This window comes from Branchiostoma belcheri, unplaced genomic scaffold (genome assembly GCF_001625305.1).
Source record: "Branchiostoma belcheri isolate BF01 breed outbred unplaced genomic scaffold, Haploidv18h27 scaffold10, whole genome shotgun sequence".
Classification (NCBI taxonomy): domain Eukaryota; kingdom Metazoa; phylum Chordata; class Leptocardii; order Amphioxiformes; family Branchiostomatidae; genus Branchiostoma; species Branchiostoma belcheri.
Window position 1 is genome coordinate 1,296,684 of NW_017802380.1, and position 12,042 is coordinate 1,308,725.

Sequence of the window (12,042 nt, forward strand, 5' to 3'; positions counted from 1 at the left end):
GTCTGGTCTGAAGTTGTTACTCCTTTGACTTTTTTTTACCTTTTGTGGGATCCAAATGGACGGACAATTTCTTTTCTCTCTGTGATCTGATATGGTCTTTGGCCAAAGACAGCTGTGCTCTCTGTCCATGGTGTGGGGAGAAGACAAATGTCCAGTAATTAATCATGCCAGGCAGCTGAATGGGTGGCATGTGGGCACCCCGTGTAAGTTACCTGCTTGATCCAAAAACCACATGGCCGAAGGTTTCCTCAAAACCAATTCCCCAGGGAATGCATTCGTGCAATTTTTGAAATTCTTTCAAAGCGATCGTAGTACTTACACAAATGCCTCCGCCCCCAAAGGGCGTCGCCAATAATTTAGTGCAACTGGCAGAGGAATTTTATCTATACATAGTGTCAACAGTCATAAAGGCATCATTAAGAATGAACTGTAATTCTAAATATTCGAGATATTGTTTAGATATAGAAACATAAAAACACACCTGTAACAGTCAAACTGTACTTTGTTAACTCATCTAATTTTACTTTTTTTTTCTACCTGTCGTATACCTGTTATACACACATAGTGCATACAGGTACATAGTTCAGGTCTGCTGAGCCTTTCTTTTAAAATGCAGTTTCCACACATTGTTTTCTGTGTACACGACAGCCAATATACTCCTGATTGGCCATGTTTAATGCATTCTCCTGATGGTGGACAGTACAGTCCAGACTGGGAGTTAATGTGGCCCCTAGGGACTCCCTCCCCCACTTGTAAATTGGGCCTTAATCTAATTATAACAGGGTTGGATCATTACCCCACAGGCCAAGTATTTTCATTTCTACAGATTTTATTTACTCTGATATTGTTTTTTACTTATTCTAACAGTACCGGAGATGGATATCTGGGTGAAGCAGAATTGTATTATGGGATGATGCTAATCTTTACGTTATCAAATTATGGCCATCCCAATATATATGGCCACTGATATGAGAGCTGACTTCCACTTTTCTATCCATAACTATAAATTGAGTTTGGGGATAAGTCCTTCCAGCAGAGGAAATTTTACTTGTTTTAGATTCTTCGACATCTCTAAAGTTTGTAGCTGATTGCTTTTAGATGGATTTTGATTGTTGGGTTCAACGTGTTTGGTTGGGTGTTTTGGTTACCGTATTGTTTGCAATTGAACATAACCTTTGTGCTGTGAGCATTCGGTCCCACGGGTACTGGTGACTAATGAATATCAAAAGTTCAGCGCGCTGATTTAATGGACAATCAAAAATATCACAACCTGAGGGGAGCATCACAGAAACATCCATATTGTATGAATGTTGGGCAGGTATTGAGTAATAAAAAACAATAAAATCTGCAGACCCCGAAACGACGCATCAAGATGGCTCGATGACAGGTCTTCTTTGCGGGGACGGGAAAGTTAATTTTGAGCTCTGCGTGATGTGGTGTCGGCCCGAGGGCGAGAGTCGCCCGCTTTATGAGTTGTGTGTGTCACCAGGAAGTCTCTCGGCTCCCACGCGATACTCTCACAGGGAGCTTTAGGGCACGAAAACGCTGCAATGACAACTGCTGAATATTAAATGGTGTTCCCCCCACTGCTGCAAATCTCCAAGGGGCATCTCCGCAGATAGTCCTTCCATTAAACACTTCGATAAATCTATCAATCGCCCGTGCTGCTCGTGATCACCCGAGACCCGCGATCGGCTGGAAGTCTGTATCCCTCCAGGCCAAATCATACGGGAAAATCCATACGGAGCATGTACCGTATCGTGTGTGACATCGCGACAAGTCAATAGACCTGCCAACGTTTTCATATCAGGACGTATAGATTATTGTATTAAGAAACCACAATTGACACTGTGGGTAGCGACGATCGGTATCTCTCGTATCGTGAGGGTGTTGGGCGGAGGGGGGACGGGAGTCAAGGAAACGTACGCGCCCGGCGCACGAGAGTTTCCGCGGTGGCGATAGTTTATCACGAATCAATAGCGGGGAATATGGCGCGATCACTCCAGATCCGCACCCGTGTCCCTCCACAGCTCCGACTCTACAGCGTTCGGGAGGATTTGCACTTACGAATCATTAGACGCCCCATTTCTCTTCATCAGGAGGGCGTAATTGCAGGAGAGAGAAGGTTGCTGTGTACAGCATCCTTCATTAGCCTCGCTATCTCTCTCCCCATCACCTCCCAGCATCTGCATGACGGATGATAAGCATCTCCCTACCCATGCTCAACCTGCGATCCGTATCTTCAATATTGCTGCAAAGCCCCCGGGATGCCAAAAATGGCCATTTGAAGACAATCACTGATGTTGCAAGTGATCTCCGGGGGGATGGATCGCCTTGTAAAATTAGCGAGCGCGGCCCCGCAGCCGGACGGGGCAGCCCGGGTGTCAGCGCGTGAGAAATGAGGAGGGGGGGCGTACGGGCGCCGCTTTGAAAGGCCCCCGATCGACGCAGGTGATCAATTGCATCGTCAGACTAAAATATGGGCCGTACCTTAAGTGAGCATGATGGAGTGGCGCGCACGCGGCGGGATCGCGGGTGCTCCCTGCCAGAGGTTACGCAGGTCCAGACAGATGTATGGCCGGGCACTCGCAGCGAATCCCGGTCCCTCTGTGCCAGCAACCACGACACGGCCTGTTTATGCCCGTCCGGGAACTTGGTTAGCACTCATCCCCGTCGCAGGGGCTTAGCCGGAGTGGAGGCATTGTGTGCGTGATTAGACCATGTGGGGGCTATTAAAAACTGCCGCCTAAAAGCTACATTGTCAAAACAGCTTACAGTGGAATTTAGCAAGAAAGTATGGGTGAAAATCTTGTACTCCAAGGTACTATAAGAGGCTTCTTCAAACTACTGTCAAAAGCACTGGGTCCAACGAAAGTATGAATACAAGTCTTGCTGCTGTAAAACATAAAAGAAACTTGCAAAAAATGCTGTCAAAATGTAGAAATCAAAGAAATCAATTCATATCAGTGAAGAACATATGTAGTATCATTCAACATCTGTACTCATATTCAACAGAAATGCTGCTAACAAAGGGTTACTTTTACATTGTAGCCAGAGGCTGCCCCCCTCCCCATCCCCCCAGTGAGAGTTATGTAATTGTTAATGGGACCTGATGGCTTAATGCTGTAGAACAGGGGGTCATCATGGCTTTTTAATGGTCCCCAATTAAAGTGACCATTACCTACATGTTTGACACCACCATTACACGTGTCTCATGCATCCATTTACACACAAAACCAATTATATACAGGGTGAATTTACAAAAGGTTTTTTTGGTCATTTTTTTTCTGAAGACTTTTCATTCTAATTTTACATCATAATCCTTTACTGCTCAGTTATGTTTTGATAATGATATTATCCGTAAGTTACAATGGAAGGCATACCAGGATTTCAGCACCAAGGACAGGATCAGTTCAAGTGAGGACAGTTAGACCAACTGTGTATTGCTTTACCTCCTAGCTTGACTTGAGTCTTTTTATTAAAGAAAATGACTGACCCAGAATTTTGTTGACACTTCCCCAAACAACAAACTTACTGTAGTTTTAGTTCTGTATGATGTTGTTTCATGTCTAACCAGGGAGAATGATTAACCAATACGTTTGTTGCTGTTGTTCTTTCCACATTACGCAATACCTTGGTGATCAGCCTAGCTTACAAACTGATACAACTCTAACTCTTTCATGTGACCTTACACAAAGTGCTATTTTATGCTATTCATGTAACAACAATATATACATTTGTTGTTGTTGTTGTGTTTCAATAGACCTAAGCAACAGTGGTACCATGGACATCTCCCTAGCCTACAAACTGCCACAACTCTTCTATTCTTCTTACTGTATTGAAACCTCTCAACCAACATGCTTGTTGTTGTTGTGTTTCCACAGACTGACCTGAGCATCAGTGGTACCCTGGAGATCAGTCTGGGGTACAAGCTGCCCCAGTTGCTGTGTGTGAGCGTCCACAGGGCCTCAGGACTGGTGTGCAGGGACGGACACACACTCCCACATCCCTTTGTGAGAGTCATGGTCCCAGGTATCACTATGGTAAGTGTTTTTGTCACTATGAAAATGATAAGGGTTTTAACACTGCGAAAATCACTGTCTCCAAGAGTTCAGGATTCTCTCTCACTCATAAAGAAAACCAATCATCACAGCCTCCAACACTATGGTGACAGTCTTAGTGTTACAGTGATTGGTCCATGTTTCTGTTTGCATATGCATAGTTCAACAAGATGAAGTTTTGGTAAGACTAAGTTGTAAACTAAGCCCGGAGAGGAACAAAGTGTTCAACACACAAATAAACCTTGCAATATGTAATTCTTAAAACTGTAACATAACACACCAAGGTAAAAGCTTTCTCACTTGGCTGTGATGTTTTCCCAGTTCAGGATTACATCTGAGAACCAAAAGAATAATTGATATGGTACATGATTGCCATTCAGCACTAAGGACAGAACTTACAGGAGTCACTTAGTACTTAAAATGACCATCAACCATGTAATAAAACACAGTGAATGATGATGATTTTTACTTCACTTCTAGTCCGTTTCAGTTACTTACAAGGTTTGAAGTTCATTATTACATTTACCATGTAAATGATTGTCCATTGAGTACCAAGGATATAGCATGTGGCTGTATCAAGTCTTGTGTACTCTACTTTGTTTTGTGTTTGATGATTTTTTTCCTCATCTGTCCAGGTGGAACAGACAGATGTGAAGAGAGACACACTGGACCCTGAGTGGGAGCAGACGTACGAGTTTCCTGTGCCACAAGAGGAGTTTGACTACAGGTATTCAAGTCCCTGTTGAAGAAAATTTACATGGAAGAAATATGTATCATTGTGTACAACCTAAAATAAGTACCTAAACTAGAAAGATAACATTTTGCAAACAAATACATTGTTTACCTTCACATGGCCCAGCTTAACAAACTACTGCTTTGTTTGTTCTTTATTCTTACTCAAACACAATCATATATATGGTGACCATGCAGCCCCTCTTGAACTCAGTTCTGCATGGCACTTGCAGCAGTATGTAATACAGCACCAGTCACCATGGGGACAGATGTCTGGTCCTGGTCATTGACCTTAATATTTGTTTGGAAGGGAAGAAGAAGAGGAAGAAACTGAGTAAAAACATTGTTTTCCTTCAATAGACATACATGTAACTATGATAAAGTGCCATGACCTGTAGTTGGTTTGTAAAAGCATGAACATACAATTAAGGTCTTTCTTTGAATGTTAACATTTTTTTCTGATTTCAGATATGTTGTCCTGCACGTGTGTGACAAGTCTCGAGACGGAGAGTCCATGGGAGAGGTTCACATCGACCTCTGTAACTTTGACCCCGAGGAGGGCTACACTGGCTCCTTCCCCCTGGCAGACATGGTAGGTCTACACTGTACATCTATCTGTTTCTATCTGTATCAAAACATGAAAATATAGTCTGTGTTACACGATCTCTCTCTTTCAGGGGCTGATTAGGCCTCCTCTCTAAAAACTTGTGACCATACACCTCTAACTCAAGAGAACCCTTCCCATTCCCAGAACTACCAATAGGAGCTCAGGATTCTCTATCACTATGAACATCTGTCCAATAGGAGCTCAGGATTCTTTATCACTATGAACATCAGTCCAATAGAAGCTCAGGATTCTCTGTCACCATGGAAACCTGTCATCAGAGTCTCCATCACTATGGTGACAGTTCTCAGTCTTACAGTGATTGGTCCATGTTTGCAAATACGCAAACAGGATTCTCTTGACTTTGAGGCATTAGCCATCAAGCTTCTAGTGGCCTGACCAGTTGGAGGGCTACTAGAAGCGTGATGTAGCTAGGCTAAATCATAAAATACATGTAGTTAGATACTTTTCCAATGACTAGCAGTGCCTGCAAGTTGATGCTATAACACAGGCCAATATTTATGGTGATAAATATCTTACCTGTAGTGTCCAATCTTTTGTTTACATTAGAACTGTATATGTTAAAGATTAAGAACTACCCAGTAAAACACTTCGTAAACTTAGGACGTGTTTTATTCATCAAACTATTCTCAGAGTTAAGAACTGTGTTAAAGTCCAGAGGTGCTACATGTATGGGAGGAGAGAGGAACAGTTTGATTTATGATGTTGCATTAATTCTGATGTTGGTACATTTCATTGCGGATTTCTCTCTAATTCAGCAGGCCTGTGATTTTTTGTTAAGGATGCACTATATCTAGTGTTTTCTGCGACTTGTTTTTGAGTCGAGAAATGCAATTGGTACTGTGTGACAGTTTGATGTATGACACTGCTGTAGTCTAGGTAGCAGTACTTTTTATTGCAGATTTCTCCATAATACCATAGGCCTGCAACTTAATACACAGGATACGCTATACATGTAAAAAGTTACATACTGTGTGAGAGATAAATATGCACACAAAGCATTCAGCAGATCTCTTTATATTAGAAAATGGTCAGGAGATTGTTCAATCACATAAATGAACAAGATCGCTAGATGCAGTTGTTTTTCTTAACAAAGAAATGTTGCTAGTGCCAAATCCAAACTCTGTGTAATGCGGAGTTTAATGCATTTCCCTGTAAATTTGTAGACGTCCCCAAAGCCGGCACCTTTAGGTCCAAGTCCAGGTGAAATATAGACCATTCACACTTTTCCGAGGACGCGAGTGTCTCGTATAAATCGATATGGAGCGACACGATTGCGGGGGGCTCGGGAGGAATTGCGGAGAGAAGGGCCTGCCGGCATATCAGCGCGAAGCAGACCGTATCTACGGAGGAAGACGCTCGCCAATGGACAATATGTTCCTGACTTGTAAAGTCTCCTGGCTACAAGATTTCACCACGCGGCTGAGTCCGACATTCAATGCCTGTCACATGCTGTTACCCCGCGCACAGTGTGGCGCTCCACGATAAAAGGGAGGGTCGGTGTACCAGATCGCGGTAACTGGCCATAAGGGATTACCGTCAGTGTTGTAGGTGTTGCGTACACCGCTTAATGACGTGCAAAGCTTTGATAAGGCGGAGATGGAAATGTAAGCGACCTATTCAGCGGCTCCGCGGAAGATGTTGTTACAGAGAGGACTGCGAATGGATTTTTTACACGCTGGAAGTTGATGGAAAATAATGGACGAAATGTCAAGTTGTGCGTTTCCAACGATGTGACAGATCCAGAGGCAAGGTTGAACGGGGAAATCTCTTCACACAAATTTTTCATGTTCACAAGTACACTTGCCGCCGTATCATGAATTTTTACGTCACCTGTACTGAACTGACTGAAGAAAGTAATGTTACACGAATAGATTTTATCCCAAATGGTCCGCAGACAAAATTAATGTCCCTTTACAGTGGTCGTAATCATGCCACATTTTTACTTACTTTTTGGGCATCAGGCACTCACAAAAGTGCATTTTCTCCCTGTCAAATTATACTTTCTGACAATTGACATTATATGAACGATATAACTACTATCATAACCTTTGCTTTACATCGCTTTTGACAATAGAATTTTTGATACAATTGCGATACAACCTACTCCTCTCTTCCTACATGTATCTTTAAAGCTTAATACCATTTACAGCACTGTTTTATTGTGTAGCACAATTTGTGCTTTAGCAGAGAGGACAATGGTTTTAGATCTGGCATTGGGAGTACATGTAATACTAAAACAGTTACTGCTTTATAACAAATGTTTCCAGGTCAAAGAATGGCTTAAGCCTCAACCTCCCAGACATAAAGTGGATCTCCATAACTTAACACCTCCATGCACGGCACATCTATCTCCTGAAAAACTCACTATGCCATCAATTCTCGAAATTGAAGCCATACCAATCCGATTCGTTGGTTCTTGGATTTCTGCAAGAAATCAATGAAGCAGGTGGATGAAAAAAATAACAAAACAGTCCTTAGGAATCCAGTGAGAGCCCCAAATTCTACCAGTGGAGCCACAAATCGAATGTACTAGACTGTGTTATACATGTACAATGTAATTCAAACAATGAAATTTGAAGTTTTAATCAAATCACTGCATTGGTAGATGGAAAAACTGTAACAAGTGGGAAGGCAAGAACTTTCTCCAATTATTGTCTGGTGCCAGAATTTGGATATTTTGGGGTCGATTTAGAACCTGACTGGTACATGTACATTTTTACCATACATTACTGTCAATGTAATTACAGTCATTCTTATCGTCATTCGTTATATTACTTACCACAGGAATCTAGGTTTATTTCTTTTTTTTTCATTTCTGCAAATCAGACAAAAAATAAAGCAGGTGAATCCTCGAACCAAGAAGTTAACCCAGTATGGCCCGACAGCCAGTGTTGGTGAAATCTGTGACGTTGTTGTGGTCTGAACGTTTGACTGCCGGTTTGTCGTCTGTTGTGAAACCGCTGTTCGCGGCGCGCGGAACCTTCTCTTAAACTAACTTAGCCTTTACTTTGAAGCGACGGCGTCGTTAATCATCCCGTCAGAGAGGATCGGTGCATGCCGGAGTGGGAGGGAGCGATTCTGTAGCTCTCAGGCACGGTTTGTGGGCCCTTATCTCCGCGCAGAGATGAAAACACCGCCTGGAGTCGGGGATTAACGCCGGCGCAATCCATCACGTTCTGCCCCTCTCCGCCGCTCCCCTCTGGTCAGCGTCTGCCTGACAGCTCGTCCGCTTCACGACAATGGCGGCCGGATTAACATTTACGAGTAATTAACCGCGTAGTCGTCGTGATGCCAACAATGATGGGTTGGACTCTCTCCGCGATTTATATCAGTCGTCCTCGACTCGATGTTATCAGAATACAATCCGTCTAGCTAGTACACAATTCTTCTCAAAGAATGGCATTTATACCTGCACACTTTTTTCTGTTGTAGAATTTGAAAAGCGTTAAATACCTCGCTGCACATCTAATCCTTTTTTAATTCCTATCTACAAGATTGTACTCAAACTCACATGTGAACATCACGTTGTGCTCTCAACATTATGCTTCCATATTACTTCAAAGTAAAACTAATTCCCTCTGTGCACTTGCATGTCTGTCTACCCATGTAAGTTTTACTCCTTTTGCTTTATGTGTGGCCCATTTACTCTGGCGGGTATATAGTGATTTATACCACAATTGTCCACAATCTAAATGAACAGATCGTAAATTCAATTAAAGTAACTTTCTCGGGTGCAATCTGGGATAGATAAGTTTGACATGGCCTAAGTATGAGAGGATTAGGTTTCAAAGTGTTCTGGCCACAATAATTATATGCATCAGAATGATTGTTAATTGACAAATTAAAGAGTTCTATTGGTTATCTAATCTGCAGACACACTTATTGAGATCTTGAAGAAAAGGAAGATTTAGATCACTGTTCCCTTATCATGTGTGTGATGTTCTGTAATCCCTTCTCTAATAGAACACTGAAACGTTCTGCATAGTTTACAACATTCCTTTTGTTACCCCGGTCGCAGATGGCCTCTTTAGCGGTGTATGCTGGGACAAATGGCAAACTTACACCCTCGTTCCTCCAACAGGTGGTATGGAGAGCCGACTTCGTGTACGAGATCCCCGTTTTGGGGAAACAACAGGAAGACTTGTCATGCGACGGTAGAGATCTAGACCAGACCACTGGGTACCCACCCTGTAATGGCAGAGTCATTCATCACTCATGCCCACAGTCTTAGCTAATTGTGGGGTACATGAATTTTGATGGATGGCATTTTTTGTATAGGTACACATTTACCTGTGGTTAACAGCTTGCCGCCGTTTGGCCCTCCTTTATCTCTGCCGTCCATGGTAACGGAAGGCAGGTACGCTTTGTTGTGCTGATGCGAAAATAATGCGACCATGTCACTGACAACTGTGAGTGACAGGTCTTTAGGGGGTCCCTGCCCCAGAGAACAATTGCAGACAGATATCAGTTTCTCTTGACGCCAGGTAACTCTCCCCCCTATACCTCACCTGGCTGGGACTCCGGAAGAGACGGCGGGCAATTAAACACGATTGCACCCCGGCCAGAATCCTCCCAAACCCCAACTCTGTCATTTGTACGGGGATGAAGGCTTATTTATGACAACTGTAAAAAGTAAAACCTACTTCGCACCTGAGTAAGCAACAACAAAGATACTTCCTCTACAGTACAGTCTTTGTGCAGTTTGTCGCCGGCTATTGTTGTTGACTATAACCTCTTGTGGACCCCGTGTCAGGGTGATGAGAGATTTCTCAGATTTATTACTGATTTTACATTGTGTATCCCGGTCTGATTCGTGTTCCGATAAGGCAGTAACATGGGCAGGTGTGGAGTGAGAACAAAACCTTTAGCAAAGGAGAAAAAAATGACATTCGCTTCAGAATCTGTGAATTTAAACTGACCCGTGGCCTGTCCCGACCACAGATATTCTCATCCTTCGAAGACCACCTGTTGGATTTAGCAGCAATTAGGTAATGTTTAATAGGGCCGTTTTGTTACATTTGATGACAGATTCTTTCACTGGTACAATAACCATGACAATGTCAGTTGGCATACCAAAAGTAGGAGTGTCTCATTCAAGTTAGATTTACACGTACAAGTACAGTGTTATGTAGGTAGGGCTTGGTGATCAGCCCTGTTTCCCAGACTTAAGAATAACAACCACGGAGACAATTGCTGGAATTCCTGCCATCACATCCCCTAAGGGATGGCGTTATCTGTATCTTTGGCACTATCACCAAAAAAAACCCGCTTGTGATTTAATTAAATGCTTGATAAGGATAACCAGGTAATGAGCAAACAACCTTCAGGAGTCAAAACACCTGTGCTGTTGGGAACTTGATTTTAGGAGAACACGTTTTCCCCAAGTTTGCAGACTTGTTGTATGAGTGTCCCAACTAACTTTGCCACAGTAGAAAGCTGACAGGTGAGTCTGCTTTACCCTCTAAGATCCCCCTGCCCTGCACACCTGCCTGACGTACAGACCTGTCAATCTCACATCCGTCCCCAGCGTTTATCCATCAAACTGCGCTGACAGCTTCAACCGTGTGCATTGTTGTGACGTCCCGACCCTGCCTGAAACAATGAGGTCTAAGATGTGGAGGGCAGATACCCGCCGAGTCTGGGTTGTATCACGGCGGGGTGACAACTCGCTGTATTGTTCCACGGGGCGTCTACAAGGCAGATTAGCTAATTATCCAGCCGTAAACTTCGCTTGACGTGGGTTCTGACATTACCAAGTGTCAGAGGTGGAGAGTCACTAAAGTTCACGCCGGTCAAAAATGTCCTTGGCATCTGAAAACTCAACTTGTCAGATTGCAGAACAATTTGAACAGTTTGTATCAGATTACTACTGTAACAGCAAAGTAACTACAGATAGAAGTCCACATGCTCAGTCTTTAGTATGTTAAGTTCATAGAAAGTCTATAAAATTCAAATCAGTTAATCAAAAATGTCCTTGACAATCTGAAAACTGTAAGTTTGAAGGGTTTTAAAACACCAAAGTATCTACAGCTAGAACTTGGTCCAAATGCTCACCGTTTATATGATATGTAAAGTACTGGTACATACATTCTAAAGGCTACCAGTGGATAGGACTTTTTTAGGCACATGGTAGAGGGCACATGTACACTGTACTACATGTAGTAACTCATAAACACATGACTGATTATCATGTGGATCATCTTCAGAAGTGTCTTCTGATAATCAAAGGTTTTAACACTTTAAAACACCAATTGATTGAAAGTAACTGCAGCCACAATTCTGCCCAAGTTTTGCGTTATGGGAAGATTTCTAGTAGAGATACCTTTTTGATACAAGTGGTAGAGGGCATATGTAAACTGTAAGTCATAAACAAAAGATATACATTTATGACCAGGAGCCTGATTATCATATGGGTCATCTTCAAACAAAACTTTCTTAATCTTAGATAGACACTGTATTGTGCATTGTCCTCACATCATCAGTATGAATCATGTTTTAAAGTTAACATGCAAATATCATATGCATTGAGAGTAATAAATCTGTTACAGAGATACGTAAATATAGAATACTGATAAAGTATAGATTAGTGATCTATGATATGTTATACGTTTAGTTTAGTAC

General features: G+C 42.6%; 1 protein-coding gene across 2 annotated transcripts in view; it reads left to right on the top strand.

Annotated features, from left to right (window-relative positions):
* Positions 1-12,042, top strand: part of LOC109472653 (synaptotagmin-9-like) — a 69,502-nt gene that overhangs the window by 37,896 nt on the left and 19,564 nt on the right. For both annotated transcript variants that reach the window (XM_019772501.1, XM_019772492.1), the window contains exons 5-7: positions 3,885-4,043; positions 4,697-4,788; positions 5,262-5,385. In XM_019772501.1, the coding sequence (XP_019628060.1) occupies positions 3,885-4,043; positions 4,697-4,788; positions 5,262-5,385 (375 nt within the window). The remainder of the gene's footprint in view (positions 1-3,884; positions 4,044-4,696; positions 4,789-5,261; positions 5,386-12,042) is intronic.